Source organism: Pipra filicauda, unplaced genomic scaffold (assembly GCF_003945595.2).
Source record: "Pipra filicauda isolate LSUMZ 115617 unplaced genomic scaffold, ASM394559v2 scaffold57_size4234018_pilon, whole genome shotgun sequence".
NCBI classification, from domain to species: Eukaryota; Metazoa; Chordata; class Aves; order Passeriformes; family Pipridae; genus Pipra; species Pipra filicauda.
The window spans coordinates 1,293,497-1,318,321 of record NW_024104731.1 but is presented as its reverse complement, the minus strand read 5'-3'; the positions used below and the strand labels follow the sequence as shown (position 1 = coordinate 1,318,321).

General features: G+C 41.1%; 1 protein-coding gene across 1 annotated transcript; it reads left to right on the top strand.

The window, feature by feature from the left end:
* Positions 1–24,554, top strand: ICE2 (interactor of little elongation complex ELL subunit 2). Its single transcript, XM_027747432.2, has 15 exons — positions 1–29; positions 988–1,092; positions 3,680–3,941; positions 4,678–4,797; positions 6,049–6,183; positions 6,530–6,646; positions 7,625–7,784; positions 9,251–9,435; positions 9,934–10,855; positions 12,109–12,287; positions 13,733–13,862; positions 19,559–19,643; positions 19,737–19,787; positions 20,799–21,054; positions 23,386–24,554. The coding sequence occupies exons 1-15, from the start codon at positions 1–3 to the stop codon at positions 23,575–23,577; spliced, it is 2,928 nt and encodes a 975-aa protein (XP_027603233.2). The 3' UTR covers positions 23,578–24,554.
* The last annotated feature ends 271 nt before the right edge of the window (positions 24,555–24,825 follow it).

Below are 24,825 nucleotides of genomic sequence, written 5' to 3'. Positions count from 1 at the left end.
ATGGCGGCCGCGGGGCCGCCGCTGAGCTGGTGAGCGAGTACCCCGTGCCGGCCGAGCCAGGCGGGGGCAGCGGGACACGGCGGGGCCAGCGAGACACGGCCCCGCGCTGCCCCGCCGGGGGTAGAACGCGCCGCAGTCTGAGGGCAGCGCGGCAGACCCAGTCCCCGCCCCGTCCGGCGCCGTCCCGGCGCTGTGGGCGGGCGGGAGGGTGTGCGAGCCATTCCTTGTCGCTCCCGCCGCGGGAGCGGGAGGAGCGGAATCCTTTCCCTGAGGGGCTCTGTGTCCGTGTGTGCCCACGGCGGAGGGACAGCGAGGGCTTGGAAATCGGGGCCGTGGCGTTGTTCGTGTTTCTAACACGAAACGCCCCGCAAAGACGTAATTGGGCTCCTTTAACCGAGGGGTGGGATGGGTTTGAATTAGTTTGTGTGTGATGGGTTTGAATTAGTTTGTGAGGTAAAACGTAAATAAATCCTTTCTTACACCTTTCACAATAGCTTAGGAGGGTTGGTGTCGTATGAACCCTGTACACTGGAAGGGCTACATTAAAAAAAAAAATATTGAAGGTAAGATCAGTGTAGAAAACAAAACCAACTCTTTTCTGAAAAAAAAAAAAAAAAAAAAAAAAGTAAAAAACGGTGTATCTTTCGCAAAAATTCCAGCAAGTTCAACCCAAAGTTTGGTTTTCTTTGATGAACGTATGAAAGTGTGTAACTACCATCAGTTTCTCTCACCGCATCTAGAATTTATATATTGCATTAGTGAAACTGTTCTTCTGTACTGTAAGGAATATGTATTTTACTGTTGAAAACCTGGTGGAAGTAGTATGTCTGTAACTTCCACAAAGAGGAAATCTGGAAACACTGTGTAGGCATCCTCTTTTATTTTATAAATTATTCTGGGTTTTGTTTCTTGGGGGCAGGTGTGGCCTTTGATTTTTTTGTATTGCAATGTATTTGTGGTTTGTTTGTTTTTTTTTTTTTTTATTAGGGATATTACACCAAAAAATGGCAAAGAAGTATTTTTCTCACATGAACTTTATGACAAATATTCCCTGTCTCCAAGCCTGTCTGAACTGTGGCATTTATCGAGAAGGTATATTGTGTTACATTATCACCTTGTGCTCTTTGTTATCATCCCATGGACAGATTGCTCATACTGTTTTGGGGAAAGCTGGGTGTTCTCTGGCACACAGGGGTTTGTTACTGACTCCTCCAGCAGGTCTGTGCTTCAGCTGCTGTGACACCTCAGAGAGCAGGAGGAGTCCAGGTTGGGCCCTCTGGGATTCTCTGTCTTGAAGGGGGTATTTTGAGGGTTTTGGGATAGAGGTTGGGTTATTTGTTGGGGCTGGTGCCTGTTTTTGCTTTCTCTTACCTACCAAAGAGGGATGAAGTTTGACCCACACCCTTAACTGGTCAGGTGAGGGGCCTGTAACCCACAAACCAGACCTAATGCTTTTTAGGGATTCATGTCTCGCTGTCTGTCCGTGTCTTCTCACTTTGTAGAAGGGTGACAGTCCTGTACACTGAAATCCTTTTCACTTTTGTCTTTTGGAAGTAGCCAGCACTGTTTTCATAAACCCAACAGCATAGGAGCGTAAACCCAACTCCATAGGTGCAGTGGAGATACAATTAATTCCTTGATTATTGCAGAAACTCTGTAGAGTGTTAGCTGAAGGCAGGGAAATGAAACTGTGTGAACACAGGTGGTACAGGCAGTGTTGTTTGTGCAGGTTTTATGTCCTTTTTTTTCCTTAAGGAAGCAGAATCAGTGTTTATTTTGCATAGTGAAAGGCCTATCTCGTGCTGCTGGATCTGAGCATTTGGAGGGCTGTGTTTAGACCACTGGTTTTCCTCAGCAGTTGTGAAGCTGGTAGGGAGGTGCAGGTGTCTCCTGGGGAATGAACAGGCACAGCACAGAACCACGGAGCTCCTGTGCCCCGAGGGGGAGGTTCAGCATGGGGGGAGATAACTTGTGCAAAAGGGGAATTACTGTATTTTTATGAACTGACAGTGAGAACATGCCACTTGAGAGGAATACCTGCTCTCTCTATCCCACATCTTTAACCAGAGAAGGCTTTTCTGGTTCATCTCTGTTGGAGCAGCTTTCCTTGGAACCAGCAAGAGATGAGCACAGCCCTCACAGCTCGCTGCTGGTACACCTGATACTACTGTAGGATTCTTCCTTTGAAGGGTGTCTGGAGTAGACACTCAGGAGTGAGATTGTGTTCAGCTGTGTGTGGTTCAGGAGGGTTTACAGCCAGGAGAGGCCAGAGAGGTTGCAACTGGGAAGAATCAGGAACTGATGGAACTGGATTGTTTGGCCATAGTCAGGGGGCAGAGAAATTAAACCTCTTGGAGCAAATATGAAAGGAAAAGCTGGAGGAAATTTGCCAGTTTTTATATTGGGGTTTCTGATAGATATTTACTTAAGTCTTGGTGTAGAAGCTGTGAAGGCAGGGTGCTGATAAAATGAAGGGGCAAATTTAAGCTGTCAGCTCCAGTGAAGGATAATGCTGTAAATATGGGCAGAAAAGCTCTGTCAGATTATTTTGGTTTGCACCCCGGTGAAGCCTGTGACAGCACTGCATACTGAAATGATCTTGATGTGCTGCCATTTCATTCAGTGCTGAATGCAGCCAATTTGAGCTGCTAGAATTTCTTGATGTTCCTACATTGGCATATCTGAGTCAGCATCTTGTCGCTGCTCCAGCTTAATTAAATTTGCCAGTTTGTGCCACGGGGATGGACACCTCCCTGTATCCAGAGAGACAGCTGTGAAGTGTTATTAAGAGCTGTGGATGTGATACTGCTGGGTTTGAATGACACTAGAGATGTTTCCTACTGCTGAAATAGTATCTTAAAAATATGCTTTTTCCAAGATCAGCAGTTAATGTTCATTTTGTCTGCCTTAAGTATTTTCTCTCTTAAGAACAATTATTTTAAATAGAGCAGGGCTGAGCTAGTTGGCCTTCATGTACTGGAGTGGTTTTAAGAACCAGCTTTGTTGTTTTTAGGGCAGCTGTGCCCCTTGCCCTGGCCTAATGTCATTTGTGGTGGCTCATTCCAGCATTATTTAGAGTAGAAAATTAAACTCTTGAACTGTGTGCTCTGTAAGAATTTCTTCATTAAAATCTGGAGTTTCTGGTGTTACAATGAAGTAATTTAAATTTTCTTCTTTTACAGTGAAAGACTTAACTAGAAAAAGCCTTTCTCCTTTACTATCATAACTGACTTTTAAGTTTGACCTTTCTGAGTGCAAACTGAACGCCAGCCATCAGTGAGTGATGAAATGTGGAGATTCTTTATCTTTTCATTAATGATGGGTGTTTCCAGAGCAAGGAATCCATTTCACATTTGGCTTGTTACCTCAATCTTGAGTATACAGACTAATACAGACACCAGTTTGTTTAAGGAGAAAAAAACTCACTACTTTTTTTTTTCCTGTTTTTAAACAAGTGGCAAACCTTCTGCTGGTACTGAGGATGAGTCTGACTGTCCAGGTGGAGTTTCAGAATAAGAGAAATCCTCTGGCACAGACCAGGAATTGGAAGAGCACAGTGTCTCTCAGAGCATTTTGCTGGATTTGAAGTTTAGGCTTGCATGACTGCCTTTATTTATTAATTCTGACAAATATTAGTATTTATGTGAAAAGTGCAGATTCTTTGTTACTTTTCTTTCAGAGAGGCAAAGAAAAATGTGGAAGCCCTGGGAAGCTCTTCAGAAAACAGGCAGCCTTGTGACGTGCAGGCCACAGAGTCAGCTGAGGCCAAAGGCACAAGTGATGGTCATCCTTTTCCAGAACCCAGGCTCCCCTATCCATTCACCTCTTGTCTGTCTGAGAAGGAGCAGAAAACATACTTATATCTGATGACTAAGTACTCAAAAAAAATCAACCATTTTCAAGTTAATGCAGCAAGTCAAAGGGAACTGTTCACATATTTGGTGAGTGCACAGCTATGGACACAGCAGTGTCACAAAGGGAGCCATACAATTTTTTTGTTGCAAAGAATAAAGGGGAAGGTGGGAACATTGGTTTTTAAATTCAGTTTGTTCATGTGCTGCCACATCAGTGCTCACAGAAGTAGAAGGGCTCGAGTGCACCCTTGCAGCTGAGCCTTAGCCCTGTGTTTAAATGGCTGTGGCCTTGTTGGATGGAAGTATCATTTGAGCTGAATCCTGTAAAGTGTAATTAACAGCAGATGTTTTTGAGCCATTCCATTTGGTTTCCCATGCTACCTTTTTAATGCTAATTCCTTTGTTTTATGCCATAACAGTGGGAATGTCATTCCTGGGCACATGAGTATCTGCTGCGTTGTTGTTACTTTTGGTACAATTTCTGGGGAAGTCAGAGTCAGATACTTTGTGGCTTTATCATGTAAACTTCATCAACAGTGTCTTGCAGCCTTTCTTTTTATAAAGCACCATACCAAAAGAGGCTTGCTGTTTGTTGGGTGGTGGTGTTTTGTTGGTTTGGGATTTTTTTTTTTAAGGAAATGGGCCTCACAAAAATTTCTTTTCCTGGAGTGAACCTCTGAGCATTTGCCACATTGAGCAGCAAGTGGAATCTACACCCTCCCTCGTACCATTGCCTGTACTGCCTCTCTGGAAATTTTGCTGGTTACATACCTAGCACAGAGGATTCTGTTCTGTTTTAAAAGTAGATTTTTCCTTTCCCCAGCAAATGAAAGAAGTGGTAAACAATGAAATAGCAGAATTTATGAAATTTGCCCAAAACGCTGCGAGAAGCTGTGCCCAGGATTACGATGCCATCTCGGAAGATGCACTGCGTTATACTGAGGTCAGTGCCAGGTGCCATTCCATCTTTTCTGAGCTAATCCCATTGGAGTTGTGTAGGAGATACACAGGCACTGCCCGTGGGATGTGCTGGTCCCTGAACTTGTGCTGATTGCATGTTGGGATGAGACAGGGGTGGCATTTCCCTTGGCCTGTGGTTCACTGTAGCCAGTAAGGTATGATACAAATGAAGGCACTGAACACAATATGTGAAAATAGTTACTCCTCAATTAAATAAAGTGCATCTTTATATTTGGGAACAGAGAAGTTGCATTTTAGGTGTGCATTTACATTAAGAAGTTGCTCCTAGATACACACCACTGGACTGAATGTTAAATTCTACAGTAGCATGTTACAGAGGCTCTTTAATCAGAGGTGACTCAGGCTTTAATCATAATCATCTGCAAGTTCATGCTGTGTTAAATATCCACTTTGGTGCTTCTAAGATCAAACATGAATGCAACTTCATGTATCATTCTTGGGTTTTGGAAAAGGAATTCCAGAATAGAGGTTCATTAAACTTTCCCATCAATGGGTTGATGCAGAGTTTGGGCACATGTTCAGGCAAAAACCTTGCTTGCATTTTTTCTTTTCCCTAAAAATTAGGATAGATTTTGCAATTTTATATCTTGTGTCTATTTTTCAAAGTGATTTTGTCATCTGGTCACAAAATGTGTCTCCAAACTTGAAATCCTGTTTATTGTAAGGTTGATACCCAGATTTAAAAATGAAATAGGGGCACATATTTAGTTTTAAACAATACTTGCAAAAATAATTCAGTCTAGTCACTAAATAGAAGTGAAATGTCTTAAATGCCTAATTCAGATATAAAAGTTATCTGGAGCTGACATGACAGTGAGTTTCAACACCAGTGGAATCATCCTGTCCTTACCTTTGTGCCTTTTACCTAGGCCTGTGTAAACTGGGTGGTAACACAGAAAAATACTAGTTCCACTAAAAGTTAATAAAGTAATTACTTGGTTTAGCACAGTTCAAACTGTACTCAGCTGTATTTTTTAGTGATTGGTCTGAGCCCGTGTGCATACATTGTTAGTCTTGCATATGGAGGGCTGAGGAGAATTTAGAATATGTGTCAGTTCTGACACCAGGGATTGTAAGAATATTGTAAATCTCAGTAGGTGGATTTGCAGGTATCTGCAAATGTTTAAATGCAACTTGCAATGGCAGAAAAAACTTCAAAATGAAATTCTTATGAAAGATACAAACGCATAAACAATTTTTGTTTTTACCTTAGGAATTGCTCCGTGCCTGTATTGGACATGTGCAAAAGTATCCCGAGTTTTACACGCTCCAGGAGATCATGAGTATCATGGGAGGGAAGTTCCAGACACAGCTGACCTTCAGGCTGGAAAAAAATCTTCTTGCAATGGTAATACCTTATCTGTTGGTTTTGTGGTTTGTTTTTTTCAAATAAGTAGAATTACATCAGGATTGTGTTACACAAGGATTTTTGCAGCTATTATTCAGTGCTTGGATTAGGGGTTATAATTGATAATTAAAATTATTAATTAAAACTTTAATAAAATTATTTTGGTAGTAAAGCTGTCCACTGTATGTTTGCCATAAGAAGATTACAGTAATAGTATATTTTTCATATAACACAACTTTCTAATGCAGCTGCATAAATTATGAGTGTTTTTCCTCACAAGACATGCAATGTTGGGTCAGCAAGATGCTGTTAAAGCTGTTTCCTGACTCTCTTTGCTTTCTCCAAGGGTACAGCAAGACGAGGTAAAACAGATTTCCCTGCCATGCCCGTTCAGCTGCCCACAGATTATGAAACTGTGACATCTATTATAACTCCAGAAAAAAAGGCTCAGATTATGCATAATGTGAGTTACCTTCTCATTGGCATTTTGAAGGCATATTTTGTACCCAAGTGCGCTTTGATCCTGTTTCTGGGTTGAACAGTTGTTAGATTCCATTCCACCTCACCATTAAATAGCTGCTGTTTGTGTTCTTCCACCGTGAAAATGGAGGAGTTTTGCATTCTCTAGAACTGATTTTTTTGGACTGTTTTTTCCAGATAATTTGTTATCAGCTAATTTAAGGAGTTTGTTCACATATCAAACCCCAAACTTTGAACAGAAACACTGTGATTGCAAAGACACTTTTGCTGAAGAAAGGAGCAGAGGAGATGCAGGAGAATGGGCTCTGCCCCAAGAGATGTTACAGTTGTAAACAGAATATGGTGATGTGGCAGAAAACATGAGCACAGCTGGATTTTCCTTCCTTCTCTCATGGTGCTTCCATTATCTTCTTGGTCCTTTTTCATGGACATGTGTCCTCACAGTGTTTATCAATTTTATCATGTCAGTTCTGAATTTGTATTCTTCATGGTTTTATATTTGTTTTGAGGTTCTTTATATGTAATTGGTATTGAAACTGGGCAGTTCTAACCATACTTCAGTATTACACGTCTTTACTATGCTATCACTTAACTCATAAGAAAATCTGTAGTATATATTTGCAAGTTAATCTAGTTTGGGGTTTTTTTCTTCAGTGCACTCCTGTATTTCATGATCATCTAAATTCCTGTTCAACCCAGTGATTCATATTTATAGGAATGAACTAAAGTACAAGTTAAGATGATACGTTATCTCATGCTGCAATGTGATTGCATAAGATTTAGCCAGAAACCTTCAGGGGAGTTTTCTTCTTTTTCATTTCATTCTGAAGCACTGTGGTGGTATTTGGACTTTTGTTTGTTTGGGTTTGGAGTTTTTCTTGTAAATTTAAATCTGTATATTTCTTAAAAAAAAAAAAAAAAAGAACTTTAAAAGAAATAATTTTTTTCTTTTTCTGTTTAGGATATTAGTTCAGATTCAAATGCAGAAAAACTTGCTTTGAAATACTGTCCTCAAGTTGTTCTAAGTAATCAATCATTATTTACTTTACTGAATAATCATGGACTAAACTACAAGGAGCAATGGGAAATTCCAGTTTGTGTTAAAATGGTCACTGTTGCAGGTATGGGATGTTTTTGTTTGTAACAGTTCGGGGTTTTGTCCAAAACCCCGAAAGCTGATCTGGGGTCACTTCTTATAGTTTTCTACACCTTGTTACTGGGAATAGTCCCAACCTCTACAGTTATCCCCATAAACATTGAATTTGGGCACACAGATATTCAGATATTTTCCACTCAGGGAATAAACAAAGCAAACCAGAAAACCACTTTAATATCCTTTTGCTTTTCAAAACTGGGAGTTGTGATCCTTGGAAAGAAACCAACTGCATGAAACTGTTAAAATTATCAAGTGAACCGATTTCAATAAGCTAAAAAAAAGAGCCATTCTGAAAAACAAAAGAGCAAACATTTTCTGGAATTAACAGTATCTATTCACATCATAGAATAGTTAAAAAGTAGTGGACATCCATGGAGATACTTTCCCCATTTGCAACAAAAAATATTTTTAATAAACTGATGAATTCATCTGAATGCTTTACTTTGGTTGTCAAGCCCTCCTTCAGTAGCCTGAATATAGATTTCCTCCCCTGATAACCTTTTTCTTTTTTTTTAAAATACACCAGGGTTTATTCATTATGAGTATTTATAATGTTTGTTGTCTTGGAATGTCCTTGTGTGCTTTCTAAAGCAGACTTGAGGATAGTAAATAAGCTATCAAATATCTGCAAATTTTACAAATGTTGTGCTTTCCAACACGAAATTAAATTGCTTTATCAGTAAAGATATGCCTGATTCCTTTTGTTATCAGCATTACAGTTTTTAAACTTAATTTTGGATCCCAAGTGAACAGCTAAAGGACACTCAGAATGTGTTAGAAATACCTGGTGTTTCTTGAAGGGTTTCTCTGCTCCTTCCTCTTCCACCTTTCCCTGTGACCAACCCCTTGCATGAATTTATTTTTGTGTTCCCTGTGTGCCTTTGCTTTCTGTGTGATGTGGGCAGGGCATGACTGATTTTTAGTTTTTGATTTTCTGTTTGTTCCCATGGAAGGGTGGTGAGGTGTGAACGAGCAGCAGAGCCCAGACACAGGGACTGATTAAAGACAAACAAAGTGCAGCCTTCACTTCTGGGCAGTGAGACTTAACAAAGAAAAACTGACTCTCACCCAAGGGAGAAAAAAAGAGCTTTTTGGAGAACAGAACACATTTGATGATAAAATGCAGTGTAAGAAGTGATGGGTCCTAAATTCTTATTTTCCAAATAGCCTATTTAGAACTGTGTTTGAAATGTGCTCAGCTGGTAACGTGGTGTGTGTTGGTGCTGCAGCCCATCATCACTCACACTGCACCTGCACATACTTGTGTTTTCTGTTGTTGGTGAATGAGGGGATCGTTTTTCATTTCTTCTTCTGTGAATGTGGAATGGATTTGACCATAATTGAAAATTGAAAGATTTATTATTTACATTATACAACAGTCTTTCTTCCTTTCATTTAATATGTACTCAATCTCTTTTCGTTCTTGAAAAGGTAGCAAACCAGCTAAAGTGGTTTATGTTGATTCACCTCTGCTGAGAAAAGAAATGACAGTAAGAGAGAGGAATCAAATCTTCCATGAAATTCCAATGGATTTCCTAGCAACTAAAACATCCTATGTTTCAGTTTCTGATGTATGGATGGACAAACCAGCTGAGGACAATCTGTTCCAGTGGGATGTATGTAGGTTCACCTACTCTTAAATAAAACAAACAAAACAAAAATTTGTGTTCTATTTCCTAAATTGCTTTTTTTTTTCTAATAATGAAGGAAAATTTAGGTTTTCTGTTGACGTTTTTTCTACTGCTGAGTTATGGACCCTGTTATAAAGTGTCCATAGAGTTCCTTTAAATGCTTCTACTCCATGGGCACCTCAGCTTTACTGCTGACTTCATTAAAAAATGTGTTTGGATCAGTTACTTCACTGGGAAAAGTTCTCTGAACCTTATTTCCCTCTGGAAAGGCCTTCAATTCATAGGACTCAATTATTCCATGTTAAACAGGAACATTTTTTCCATTACTGCCCCTCTTTCCCAGCAGTCAAAATGTGGATAGTAGAACATTTCTCATGTTTTCAACTTGACTGTGCCTTTTTTGTGATTAACACATTCCGTTTCTTGCTTTGATTTATTGGTTGGTTTTTCTTAATATTATTACTTTTTCATCCCTGTGTTAAGGTGTCCTCTGATACCTACCAGTGCAGGAAGATTCCCCTTCCAGATGACACAGGGATGGACTTTGATGATGATGTTACAGAACTGGAAACTTTTGGAGCATCTGCCAAGCTCTCAAGAACTTCTAAAGTGGAAAGTACTTTTCCTGCAGTTAGTAACACTGCTAAAGTTTTATCTCATGGCCTAAACATGGGGGGGAAAATTACATCCACTATAAACAGTGGAGATGAAGAAGGGAAAACCCCCCTTTGTGAGCAGGAAGTTTCAGCATGTGCCAGTTTGCAGCTTCCATCATTAGATGGCATTCCAGGCTTCAGCCCCGGAGAAAATTCCCCCGGTGAGTCAGTGGAGACAGGACTGAACAAAGCACGGGGTGCTGGGACCAAGGAAGTATTGGACAATGAAACAAACCCAAATCCTCTGCCTGATGCAGCCAGTGACAAGGAAGAGTCTGATGCTGCCCAGAGCCACGAGACTCAGCCTCCCTTCTGCAGCAGTGACACGGATGAGGAACGTTTGGTCATTGATTCAGAGAGTAAAAACACTGACTGGTGCCAAACAACTGCCCCAGCCACTGCAGAGCCTGCAGGATCTCCTTCTCCCACCCAGATCCCTTCAGCAGGCGTGGCTGATGGCTCAGATTCCATGGATCAGGGAAAGAAAGCCTGCAGGAAACCCACCAGGAAGTTGTCCAAAGAGCTGGATCCTGTGGGACAGATTCTGAAAATGCAAACAGAGCTTCTCAAGTCACCTTCCCAAAAAGCTCCCGAGCCAGTGGGGAGCTGTGACAATCCTAATGCTGTGCCAGCCCAGGGCCCTCTGTCCCCAAAACCACTGGTGACCTCCAGCACAGAAGCTGGGCCAGCCCCTGCCTCCAATCCCAGCAGGAACACCTGGACTTGGCTCTTTGAGGGAGTGCCAAAGAGTAAGTTAAGTGTGTTCATTGTGTGAGGAGGAAAATGTCCAATTTTTGATAAAATTTCACAGAAAAACATTTGAATCCTTCATCTGAAGAATGTGGTAATGGAGCACCTGTTACATTTACTTAGAGATGTGCCTTTAATTCTCCCACAGAGAAGGTGCTGTTAATTCCTGTCTTGCACATATAAGGGAACATTTTGGGAGCTTTTTGTCCACAGAGCTGAATGTGAAATACTGTTTTACTGTAGGGAAACAAAAAGCTGCTGTGCACAAGGTTTTTAAGCAAGGAAAAGAAATAATTTGGTAGTGAAATGAGTTTTTGCACCAAAATTCAAGTATTTTAGTAGTCTGGTCTGCGAAAACAGATTCTTGTCAATCAAAAATGGAACTATTTGACTTTCTTGGTAGAATAAAAATATAATCAAATTATGCATTTGATCATGTAGGAATTAATCTTAATACTTGATTACTTAATCTGTAGATTAACACAACTAATTTAGTTGAAATTGTGTTACCACTTCCTACATTTTTATTGATTTAACTGAATTTCAGTAGTCACTGCCAGACCACTTCTCCTCCCTCAGTCTGAAGGGCTGAGCAGCACGATACTCTTCCTGTTTCTCTGTCTCTTAAACAGGCAGAGTCTGGAATTCAGGTATTTGATAATAGAAATATGATTTTTTTTTTTAATAGAGATAGTGAAACCAATATGCTGGCACGGCAGAGTGACTGTGTGAGAATAGGAAGCATAATGATACAGTTTGACACCTCTTTGTATGTTTGTTTTGCAGAAAGCCAGAGTTAAGTTATGTATTTTACTAACAGTTATGTATTTTACTAACAGAAAATAACTTGCAGTCCCTTGCATGACAACATCTCCCACAGTGTACATTTCAGAATATGTTCAAAATGCACAGAAGCTCCAAGTTTAATGTTAAATGTATTTGTAACATTTCTACAAAAATGGAGTCACAGCTCTATTTGTATGAGGAATCTAATAATGTGGGGTTATTTAAAAATACACTCTTTAATAAAGTGAGCATTTTCCAAATGTAATCATTTTTAAACTTTTTTTTAATATGTAAGTGACTTTTTTGTGCCTAATGAAATAGTTTCCACCTGAAAATCTCAGGAAGCAAAACAAATTTTAGGAAAAAACCAACCAACCAAAAACCATCCTACAAGGGAAAAAGCTAATTAGCTTCATGGTAAAAACTGTACAAGCTTGTGATTTCCTGTATTTTTTGTTTTCTGTAGGAAAGCTGCCAAGTGAACTCGAGCTGCTTGAAGAAGCCCCCTCAGAGTACAGAGCCCCTCAGGAGGGCAACGTGGTGTACAAGCTGTTCAGTCTGGGGGAGCTGCTGCTCCTGGTGCGCTGCACTGTCCAGAAAGTGAGGTCACTGCCACGGTACCACAAAAAGAAAAAAACCCAAAAGGTGCTTTTAGCTTTTCATGGCTTGGTTTTGTTTAACAGTTGTGCCCAAGTGGCACCTCTGGCATTCCCAGTCCCTTACGGCATTTGTGCTTTCACTCAGACAGTTTGTACATTTAATTAGAACTCTGCAGTGTGGGTCTTCTTTAAGGCAATATTTGCTGTAGGAAGAGAGGGAAGAATAACTTGTGATTACTTTAAAGCTGCTTGATTAGAAGATAAGCAAGTATGAATCTCCGTTTTTTACTGCAGTAATATGCAGGGATAATGATACTCATGTCACCTCAGGTCAGTTTGAGCTGTTCTTAGCAGTTAATGCAGTGATGGGGGTTTGGCCCAAGGCTTTGAGAATGTTCATGATCTCCCGTACTTCCAAGCCCAATTCAGCCTCGCTGTTGTGCCTGGTTAAGCAGAGAAGTAGGAGATAAAATGAACAACACAGGACACAAAAAGAGATCCTATTCATTCTGCTTGAAGATACTATGGGGTACATTATCTTAGCAAATGGTTTATCTTATGGAGTAAAGTGGTTTAAATGCAATTCTAATGGAAATATGGCTTGTAACATAGGAGAAAGGAAGCTTATTCTGTAGTGCTCAGTCGTGTATTACTTTGTCCAGTCCTCTGAACCATCCAGCACGTCTGACGTGGTGTGTCCCTCCTGAGGGGACAGAATTCCAGCAGGCAGGCTGGGATTGTGTCGGGAGGTGCTTATGCTTTGTTGGAGAGGAAGTGGATCCTCGGAGCTCTGGTTCCTGACCAAGATTCTGTGCTCAGAATGTTCTTTTGAAGAAATAGCATCCCTTTGCTAGTGATGCACTGCTCAGAAATGCCTGTGAATAGCTGCTTGGTTTGTTATTTGCAAACTGAGCACTTGGTTATTTTTTTTAATTTCTGCTGCAATTCCAGCTGTGGTTTGTCAGTGACAAGAGGTTTGTTTTCTCTGTCAGTGTTAACACACAAAGGTTTACCTCTAATTTCAAATGAGACTCCAAGCATTAGGTTCTAATTTCAAGTGAGATACTCACAAGAGGAATAAATGGCAGGATTCCACTACTAATCAGCAGATCAGAAATACAATGTATTTTTTCTTGAATTGCTGCAGAGGGCAGTAGAGCACAGAAGTGTAAACTTCAAATTAATTTAGTTGCATGTAAAAATGACTCAGCAGCAGAATTTTATCATTTGTAAAAGCTTACCTGTCCTTTTTTATTGTTCTTTTTTTTGGTTTTGTCCCTGTCACCCTCCTCTATTTAATACAGTCTCTGTACCCCAGGGTTTGTACTGTGGGTTTCACAGAGTGGGAGCCATCAAACAAAGTCTGTGTAATGTCTGTGTTGCTCTAGCTATGGTGGGGGACTGTGGGCATTATAAACTACAAAATGTAGTTAAATTGTGGACATTTTTGGACAGTGAGTGCTGATTTTTCTTTTATTCTCTCTTTTACAGCTTACTCCCATATTCCTGCTGCCCAAACTAGAATACCAGGCCTATTACGGTGTGGAAGCTCTGACAGAAAGTGAAGTGTGTCAGTTGTGGACAGAGAGTTTGTTGCATTCTGAATGTTTATTTTATATTGGTAAGTTCATGTGTTGATTTTCTTCCTAAGAAATGTGTATGTATGTAGAACAGAGGAGATCTGTTCTACAGATCTAAAGGTCTAGCCCATATGTCCTTATTTATTTTAACTTTCCCATTTTGTTTTCCACTTTTGAGTATGTGTTTTGTCTAAAATTTGAGTTGGGTTGAATGAGGATTTAGATAAATAGTATCCATTAATGTTTGTTTTGCAGAACTGCATTTATTCTTCTTTTAAAGACAAATGTATCTGTAATGTGGATTCAGTTCTCTGAAGTTAGAAATCTTCCTGACTTAAAGTATCTTTGGGGTTTGGGGGGAGTTTTTAGCTTTTGGGTTTTTAAATGTCTCATATGCATCATGAATTATCACAGGAGTGGTAAAATACTTCTTGATGAAATGTGAGCTGTGAATATATCTTATCACTTTGTGAAAACATTATAAATAAATTAGTTATTGTGTACCAAAATAGAAGAAGAACAGAGGAGCAGGTATGTGGCTCAGAGGATGCTGATTCTTTGGCCTTTCAGCTTGCAGTGTGGGAAAAGGCCAAATGTTATTTATTTATCATTGAAAACAGGAAATAATGTTGTTATTTCTACACTGATAATGTGTGGACAGGTAAGATACAATGAGGAAAACCAAGCAAGAGAGTAAACCAGGTTCTGTCATTGAAAAACTGGAGAAATTACACTCTTTGAAAACACTTCACAAGTGTCTCATATCTGAGGTGCTGGAAACAATCTTCTGGCTTGGCAGTACTGGAATTCCTAATAGGAAGAAGAAAAATACACAGCACACTATTACTGAGAGCTTCTTCCCATAGCTGGAGAGTTCCTCAGGAATTCTGAACACTGGATGATTTCACTTCAGTGTGTTTTCCAAGTTTTCCATTGTCCATCTCTAAATGATCCATGACATTTAATCTCCTAATATGTGATATGACCTGAAACATCTCTGTCAAAGAGATGGTCTTGGTACTCCTTGTCCTGCAGATGGAAACATGAGATAATGTAATGGAATCCATGGTTTGGAAGTAACATTCCATGAGAATGGAGCAGGAAACCACAAATCTTGTGTAGAAGAGATGGCAGCTGAAATCCAGAGCACAGCAATTAAGAGGAATTAAAAGACTGGGAATGTTAGCAGAAAGATAGACTTGTAAGGCCATTTATTCAAAATGGCATAAGCCAAGCATGTCAGAAATGCAGTGTTATGAGGCAAGTTTCACTGACAAGTGTCCCATAGAAAATGCTGTGTTCATGTTTGTACAATGACATTTTAACATCAGGAAAGTGTTTGTGTTTGTTGGGATGTATGTTCTGTAGAGAAACTAAAAATCCATATAAATAATGTGGCCAGATTTTTTTAACAACCCTTTTAACACATGGAGAGCTTTCTGATACCGATTATCTTGTAATTAATGAGGTTTTAAAAGGGAAAATTTGCAACTTGGTGGCTGGTTGATATTTAGAATGTGCTTGGCACGTGCTGAGAGTGAGGGTGGTGCTGTTTGTGCAGTGAATGCTCTGCAGTGGGGCTGCCTGGCATTCCTGTAGGAAAAGCCTGGTTTGTAGGGTTGTTATGGCAGCAGTGGTGGCCTGTGGTTGCCTAACCTTTCCACTTGTGCACTGTATTACAGTTCTGCTGTTGCTGACTCACAGCAGAGTGCTATTTTAGAAATGCCCACTTCAGCTTTATAATTTTTCTATACAAGTGTTGTATCCTATCATAGAGTTATAGGGTTTATGTGAAATGTAGTGTATTTGAGGTAGTAGTTTTGCTGATCCCATGTTTGTCTGCTCTCCATATTTAATGGAAATGATGTTTCTAATTTTAAACTTGAAAAGCAATATTTGCTATGATTTTTCCCTTCCTTAAAAAAAAACCCTCACAAAGAGCTAATTGTGTACACAGTTCTCCATTTCTAACTATATCTTACTGTGCAATAGAGAAGCATTTCTTCTCTTATTATTTAATAAGCAGCCCAGTATATTGAATTGCACTGCAATTTGGCTGCCTGGAGAAAATGTTATCAAGGGTTTTATAACATTTCCGGAGTCAAAAGCAGTGGAACTGCAGGGAGAGAGTGATGTGTTTGCTGAGCACACAGAGGGAGCAGTGGAGCTCTGTCTAATCTGCCATCAGATATCAGATACAGGGTACGTGAGGCAGGGCTTGGCAGGAGGCTGCTCAGCCAGCACCCCTTGGAACAGAGACTGCTGGCAGGGCAGGAGACAGGCTGGGACACTCCTGCAGTGCAGGAGAAGACAGGCTGGGACACTCCTGCAGTGCAGGAGAAGGCAGGCTGGGACACTCCTGCAGTGCAGGAGAAGACAGGCTGGGACACTCGTGGCAGTGCAGGAGAAGACAGGCTGGGACACTCGTGGCAGTGCAGGAGAAGACAGGCTGGGACACTCGTGGCAGTGCAGGAGAAGACAGGCTGGGACACTCCTGCAGTGCAGGAGGAAGCAGGCTGGGACACTCCTGCAGTGCAGGAGAAGACAGGCTGGGACACTCGTGGCAGTGCAGGAGAAGACAGGCTGGGACACTCCTGCAGTGCAGGAGAAGACAGGCTGGGACACTCCTGCAGTGCAGGAGAAGACAGGCTGGGACACTCGTGGCAGTGCAGGAGAAGACAGGCTGGGACACTCGTGGCAGTGCAGGAGGAAGCAGGCTGGGACACTCCTGCAGTGCAGGAGAAGACAGGCTGGGACACTCCTGCAGTGCAGGAGAAGACAGGCTGGGACACTCGTGGCAGTGCAGGAGGAAGCAGGCTGGCTGTGCAGGGTTGCTCCAGCCCCACCAGCCATCCCTGGCCCATACAGAGGATTCCTGTGTCTCCTCCCTGGGTACCTGCTCATGGAACAGGCCCAGGGCCCGAGGCTGGCAGGCTGAGTGGCCTGGCCTTCAGCACACTCTGTTCATGTGTTTGAGAGAAACAGGGATTGAGAAACACTGGTTATTCCAGTGCTGTTTGTTTGGCAGCTCCTGGATACGTTTTTCCAGCAGCAGACCCTGGGGCCCACGGGAGTTCTGGCTCTGTGAGCTCTGAGGAGGCACAGGGTCACTGGGGGTTGTCCCTGTCCTCAACAGTCAGTTTGTACTCCCAGCCTGGGGGGGAAAGTCAGCTACAGATACAGAGTTGGGACTCCCAACATTTTGCCAGCTTTTGATACTGACAGAACACTCTTATTTATTCAGGTAGACAAGTTGAGGACTGCAGATTTTTGGTACTGCCATGTGGTTTCTAACAGAGGTAGATAAAAAAAAACATGTGGAAGTAATACCCACTCTGTGACAGAGCATCTCCCACAGCCTTTAATAGGATGCTGTTATCATGCTCTACTCAGAGATTCTTTCTGCTCTCTTTGAGGAAAATTTGCAAGGTAGCTGTGAAATTCTGCCTTTCAGTTTGTGTATCCAAGGGAGCTATGAAAAAATGGGATGTTGTGGGCTCTTTACAACAGAAAGCTTTGTCCTGCAACTCCAGGGACAATTCTCCAAGGGTGATAATATCCTGGAATTATGGACAGCTTCAAATGGGGTAAATATCTCATTCTCTGATGAATATCTCATTAATCTAATACCTGAAAGTAAGACTACTGCAATTATGTGTTTGGTGTAAGCAGAAAGGCAGACTTGACTTCTGAGACTATGCTATAATTTGAATTATTTTTAGTGAATTATTGTGTTTTATAATAAAGGAGTTTTTAAATCAAACTCTTTGTAAAGCCATAGACTTACAGCTCTTTTTAAAAATTTGCCCCAAGGTATGAGTGTGGAAGGGTGGAACAGCTTAGAAGTTCTTTTGTCTTGAAAAGGCTTAATTCGTCATCTCAGCCATCTTTTGTACTGTCAAATAAGTGTGGATGGAAAGTTCTCTGGGCCTCGGTGTGTGCCCCACAGCTGTTGCTCAGTGTTGGAGGGAGGAATCTCAGCTCAGCCTGGTGACTCAGCAGTGCTGGCCCAGGAGGTGACTCAGAGCCCCGGTGTCCCCAGGGCCTCCTGCAGGAGCTGCAAGGGCTGACAGGAGGTTGAGTTTTTTATTTTCTGTGTTCTGTCATCAAACGAGCTTGGAGCTCTGTCTTCCTCTTGCTGTTAGAGCACCTTGCCTGCCTGGTGATTTAAGTCCTCTGCTGCTCAGATAGGCAATCCTGCCTCTGCAAAGGGACTAATCTCTGTGACAAGTGTCCCAAATAAGGCACTTGTACTTGATCTAAGCAGTAAATAAACTTGGGATAACCTTTGCTGATTAATGGGAGCATTTTACCCTGACCATTGTTCACTTGTTTGCATTAAGTCCCTAAGAGAAACCTTGTGCAAGAATAGTTTACTTTCACTTGAATTCACTTGAAATCAGGATTATTTAAAAAATGGGTTGGAAAAAACCCTGTGTGTTACTGTATGAGTAACTCACTGAATGTCAGGTGTTTTCAGTTGGTCACTTCTCAAATATAATATACAATTATATAAGTTAGATGGGAGTAGTTCATAGGTATATTTTTTTATTATTTTATTTTTTCCCCATTATGTTGTCAATGAGTTTAGAAATAGAGAAGCCTGTGACTTGAGGAGAGGCTGATGAGGAATACAGAACTCAGATTTCTTTTTAATTGTTTTTTGAATGATGACTTCCAAGTCCCTTTTCCTCTAGTGAGCAACGCAGAACATTAAATCTAACTGCTTAGTCTTGCACAAAAGAAAAGTAACAAATGTGCAGTGTTTAAAACAAATCAGTTATCCTGGTGCATTATTTTTTTCTTTGTGAAAGTTCTTACTTAGTCTTCTTCCACAAGACATGAACTGCCAGTGACGCTTAGCTTGGGAGGTGAAGTGCTTTGGTTCAGCACTTTTAACTGTGCAGTTGAAGCATTTACACTTCCTGGGAGGGCAGATTTATAGTAAGGCAGTAAATTCACTGAGTAGGCTGGATTTGATTATGCTGCCTTTTCCTCATGCCCCTCGTGGGAGCTGGAATAGAACAGATTTCTGGGAAAACCCGGACGTGAGAGGGAACCAGGGGTGAGGGACGACCACACCCATGGCCAGGCTGTGCTGGGGATCTTTAGTGCTTACCAAGGGAAATGGGGGCAGCCTGCATTTGAAAAATGGGATGAGGAGAGCTTGGAATTGTTGCTCCTCGCTCTGTCAAGGCAAATAGTTTTAATCATTTGCCAGGAGCAAGGCTTGAGTTGTAAGTTGGGATTTTTCAGATGAGGAGGGAAAAAAATCAAGATACAAAAGTCAGAATCCCCAGTAAAATGGAATAGCACAATTGTTCATGTAATGTACCAGAATAGAAAAACAAGTATATTAAACTCAGAAGTAAATGTGTTGTAAATCAACTTTGATCTGTCCAGTGAGGAATCACAGTGACAAAGGTCAGGTGAACTTGGGAAGATACAAACTAACTGATGAGATGAAGGCCATGGGAAAATAAGGTTGTGTATCCCACACATCACCCAAAATGTAAGATTTCCTGGGGTCAGGGGCATCCCCCTGGTTTACAAAGACTGTCTGTACTTCAAGCAGCTCTACATTTATTATTGTGCATCATTGATAAATACTTTTCACTGTTCTGTGCTTTAAAAGAGTACAATTTTTTTATTCTTTTAAAAATGCATTAGTTCTGCATGTTGTGCTTTTACATTTGTTCATTTTTATTTTTAGTATATTCATTGCATTTCTTTTCAGGACATATAGATGTTTTCACATCAAAGCTTATTATGCTAGAAAAGATTTCTCCAGAAACTTTAAGGGAAAAACTTGGATTGATCAAGTGAGTATTTTTAGTAAGTTTTTTTAGCAATGAATTTGAAACCCTAACAAGCCTTGCAAAGCTACTACTTTTGGTATTTTTTTTCTTTCACAGGCCTGCAAATTCATTAAATATACTTCATCACATTTTGAAGAAAGTGTCTGAGTAAGTCCTCAACTCTTGTTAATTGTGTTTATTTGCAACATTCCCCAGCTAATCCTGTGTTTTCTGTAGAATGCTTGTCTACTCTGATTTGTATTTCTTCAGAAATATTTTACAGGTTCTCTTAGGTCTATCATGGCATAATGCAGTACTGTATAAAATGTGCTCGGCATTACAAGGTTTGTCCAAATGATGCAAAATAATAAGAATTTGATTTTTATGAACCAGTTTTTCAGGAGAGGAGACTGGACCCTTCTGAGCTGATTGAACAGTTTGCAGGAGTGAGTTGGAATATTATGTATATAGGCTGACGTGTAACATTTGGGCATCTGTTTTTGTTAGTCTTTTTGCTTAATTCATAAAAATAATACTGTTTGTGTTCACTTCTGCTTAGTTTGACTTAAAACAGCACATCTTTCTCTGTACAACACTGCAGCCTTTCCCCTGCTCCTTTATCGAGCTGCTTCAAGGCTTTCAGACTGCAAGTGGGTTAGGTTTTTTGTGAAGCAGGTTTCTTGCACTGAGTGCAAGTCTCTGAATTCAAATTACAGAGGAGTTTTCCTGCACTTGATAATTTCTGTAGCTTCCTGATTTAGTTGACATTTACCTTCCTGCAAACCTGTTTGCCCCAGTGTATACTGAAAGCACGTCTGTGCTTTGTGTCTGTGTCCACAGATGTATTTATGCTTTGTAAAACACTGGTTAAGGAACTGGAGTTTGCCCAATGTGGGTGGTTTTCAGTTGCATGTTTAGTTGAATATGATGACAATCTGTACATTGCTGATAAATTAGTACATTAAGAATACATTATAAGCACAGTAATTAGTATGTATTTATCAATACAGTTTAATTAATGCTTTCTTGTCCACAGTCTTTTTATAAAACAGGGACTGATAAGTAAATATCTAAAGATGTTTTGCTTTGCATTAAGAACATAATAGCTATTCAGATCAAATAAAAAACCAAACCACCCATTTAAATACTGTTTTTCATTTTGATCTTCTCTCTTTTTAGTCTGCAGGAGGGCTCTTATTTATTGTCTCATGCTGCAGGAGATTCCTCCGTTTCAATTTACAAGAGTTCCCTTGACAAGAGCACGAGATCATCCTATAACTTACACAAGGCTCACTGTGACCTGCCTGCTGTCCCTGCCACTCTGTCCGTGCCGTGGGTGCCCCTGGATCCCAGCCTTCCTTTGCCCTACCACATCAGCCATGGCAGAGTGCCCTGCACCTTCCCACCCGCCCCCCAGGGAGGCTGGAAGCACAGGGTCAGTGTCCCATTGCTGGAAAAGCAGATTAGGAGTTTAGAAATGATTTCTTTCCATGGGGTGTATAACTGACATAGTGAGCTGTTGTCTTTGGGAGCAGAGACCCTTCGGAGTTCTGGATCCACTCCCAAGCATAAGAATGCCTTTTTCCTGGAAAATGGTTTAGGGGAGGTTCTTCTCACCCACCTTTAAACGTGACAGTGTGGAAAAAGCTTTAGGTTTGTTGTGCTCTTAACAGAGGGAAATGGAACGTTGTGTAAGATGCATCTGCACACCAGGATGGGCCTCTTGGATTGTAGGACTCAGGTTGTTAGAGTTGGCATTTTCTCTCTAATGACTACAGGAGTGAGAATGATTAGCACAACTGTAGACAGGTAAAACCAGGGGAGGTGGATTCTGCTGTTGGGAATCCATTGGGCTCTTAGTACAGTTCTCTGGGATACACTGTGGTGTTGTTTGGTTTTTTTTTTAATCTTTTTTCTCTCATCTGATGGCAAAATTCTTGCAAAATGAAGTTTTGCATCTTTAATATGACCTAATGGTACTTTTGGACAACAGAAATAATGTGGCATTTGGCTTAATGAAAAGCTTTGTAATTCATAGGCTTGCAGTACAGCTGAAATGGGCACAATATTTGCATTTATAAGGATTTTCTGATTCTGCCTCTGTCACCGGTGGTGCTTTTTGTTGATGCACTTTTTCTTCAAATGCTTTCAGGAAGGACCTTTTAACCTGGCTTCAGTTTTTTCAGTTCTACCTTCATCTCTACTTGTCTCTTTGTCTTTCCCCCAGAACTCAAAATCTTTAACTTAACTGTTTCAGCAGAAACTGGTATTTCTTTGAGGGCTAGGACACTAAAGTCTTACAAGTTTATTGGGAATAACTGGCTAGGTAGAGGAGAGGAATCCAGATTGTGCTTCCACTGTGGAGTGTAATATTTGATACCCCAAATGTCATGGAGACAAGAGGTTGTGAACAGATCAGCAACACACAGAAAACTGGCAGTTTTTACACTTCTGTGTGTGGCAAGGCACAAAAACAAGTGACTTTAGTCTTTCCTGAAGGTTTTAGTACTTCCCTCAGCCCCCTCATGCCACTCTTTGAAGGCTTTTGTCTTAACTTAGTGATTCCTGTTTTCTGCAGCTGGAGTGGGGGAGAGTCTTGGATCAGTTTGTGGTTGTTTATAATTTTAAACAAAGCTCAGGTGGGGATAACTGTTTGTCCACAGCAAAAGTCAGTGTTCCCTTGAGCCCTCCAAAGTGTGGTAGCTCAGTTGGACTCATTGCCATTGATCATCTGCCTCTCCTTTACCTTTGGAGAAAGTTTCACTGAAATTCCTGTGGCTTCCCTGACACACAGAAACTTCAGTTCTCATTGCTGTGTTGCTCCCTGTGCAGCACAACATTCATAACACAGATGCATGATACTGTTTCTCAACTAAGAGTAATAAGTTACTTTATATTAAAGGCATATATAGCGTGGAAGTACCTTAATGTAGGAGAATACATATGTCTCAGGCAGAAATATGAAATTGTGTATGGGTGGCTTCCTCCTGTTTACTGAAAATTTTATACAGCATTTATCTTCTGCATTTCTTCAGAGCAAAGTTAAATCTATGGAAATAAAATATTTTAGCTGTTTGATGTCATCTTCTGACATAGGATAAGTGCAAGTTACTATAGCTTAAAGTCACTAATACCTCATTTTTGTTGCTGTTGTTTTGAAAACAATGTAGAATTGATTATGAGAAGAATTGTCTGCCTCTAAAGAAACTTCTGATAGAAATTTTTTAGGAGTCCATGGTGCTTTGTAATTTATATTGGTGAGGTAATGATGCCTGTCATGCTTTGGAAATGCCCCGAAGATCCCACTCTAATATGTTTGAACAGCTAGTAATGACACTTTAGAAGTGAGAAAACTTCCAAGCACTGTTTTTCTTCAGCAGACCTTGACTCGTTTGTGTAAAAGCCCTGTGCTAACTATGCCTGGCTTGGCAGGCTCTGGGATGGCTCTTAGGCCCTGGTACACGTTTTAGCCACATCCTGACTCCATGTGAGGGCAAACTAGAGTCGTGCATCTGTTCCTGGTTACCTTGGGCACGTTGGGTTCTGCCAAAGGAAATCCAGGCACGAGCAGGAGGCAGGGCTGGTGAGATGTCACTGTGACAGGAAACCAGCTGGGCCTGCCCTCCAGCCCAGATGTGGCCTGGGAGTCTCTTTGGCTCTGAATGTTGTTGTATATGGTTGTGCTTACTGCACATTTGAGATGATTCATTCTGGTTTGGTGTTCTGAGTTGCTCTTTCTTTGAATTCTCTCCCCCTCTGTGTGTAGATGTCTGGGGCAAAAGGACAGTGGAACACACCCTGTGAGGGACAGCCAGGAGCTGTGGAGACAAAAGGCAAGCCAGCAAAGCCTGTGAGAAATGAAGGTGTGGCTCCAAAGAAGCTGGGGAAGAATTTCTGCAAGCAAAGAAAAATGAAGAAAAGATGGAACACTAAGTACAACAAAATGCAACTGAAGTAGGAATGGAGAAGAACAAGAGGCAACAACAAATCTGGGGCTTTCTTACATCTTCAGAGGAGGCAGAACAAGCTGGCAGGGAGATGGCTCCTTGGCTGGAGCATTTCCTAAACCTTTAACCCCTTCATACCTCAGTGGAAGTGTTTCAAGGGAAAATCCCAAATTCAGTCAGAGGAAAAAGCAAGTGGCCCCTTGGCTGGTTACAGGGGAAAAGTGTCTTCTCTCGGTCTTGGGGTTTTTGCACAACTCCATCATGAAGAATGAAGCAGTGGGTGACAATACTATGATTCCACATAACAACCAGAAATATAACTTTGCAGTTTTCTGAATTCTTCCAGAATCGCTACAGATTTTTATTCTGGCATATTTTAGAGCTACATTTTACTTTGTGTATTGTGCATAAGGAGAACAACTTCAAGATCATTATCGAGCCTTTTTGACACGTGGTGTCTCCCAGCTCTTAAATAACTTAAATGTTTTCTCTTTAGGTTGGGGTAACAAATGAGGCTTGGGGAACAAAAGCTGTGTGTATTTGAATAGCACGTGCCAGAAATTGGCACTGGGAAACACACAGCTAAACCACTACATTTTGCACAGCTAAAGAAATTAAATCTCTTTTATGCTCCCCCAGAACAATTTCCAAGAGTTGTTTGGGTTCTGGTGTGTCCAGAAATGACTGTTGCACTTCCTTACTGTGTTTCTGAATGGCTGCAGCCTGAATGTCCTGTCAGATCCCTTGGAGAGGCAGCAGTGCTTACCTGGGGTGGTGATGTTTGCCTGGAGGAACAAGTGATGGGATCAAGGCCTTAGTCATGTTCCAAAACCCTTCAGACTCTGCTGTGCATCAGCAGTTTGAGTGATGTTTGGAGCCCCTGCAGTGAGGAAAGGAGTTCCTTGCTGTCTAGGAAAAGGCCAAGCAGTGTGATGTGGTTTCCTGGAGCACGGGAGTTGTGTGGGAAATTAAAGTTGTTTGGAATGTTGGTGTTCTCTGTTGTGTTTGCAGTGGGGTTGCTGGGGAGGGAGGGTTTCTCTGTGTTGCAGCTGGTTTAGGGTATGTACTTGGAGTATTTCATCAAACAGAATCTCAACACAAACAGACCTTGAAATCGAGGCTTGAAAATTCTATTCTGATTCTGTTTTACATTTTCTGGATTTCTCCCTGTACTTCCCATTTTTAGAAGAGCTCGTGAATTCTAGAGAGCTCCAAGAATGAGTCCAATAAATTCTTTCCCATTTTTGTCTTGTAAACAA

What these genes read in the sequence shown, in the direction of transcription:
- ICE2 (XM_027747432.2), top strand. Translation starts at nt 1, where the DNA reads ATGGCGGCCGCGGGGCCGCCGCTGAGCTG. An exon ending in AGGCTCAGATTATGCATAAT is followed by an intron (nt 6,647 to 7,624) that starts GTGAGTTACCTT and finishes TTTTCTGTTTAG; the next exon opens with GATATTAGTTCAGATTCAAA. An exon ending in TGAATGTTTATTTTATATTG is followed by an intron (nt 13,863 to 19,558) that starts GTAAGTTCATGT and finishes ATTTCTTTTCAG; the next exon opens with GACATATAGATGTTTTCACA.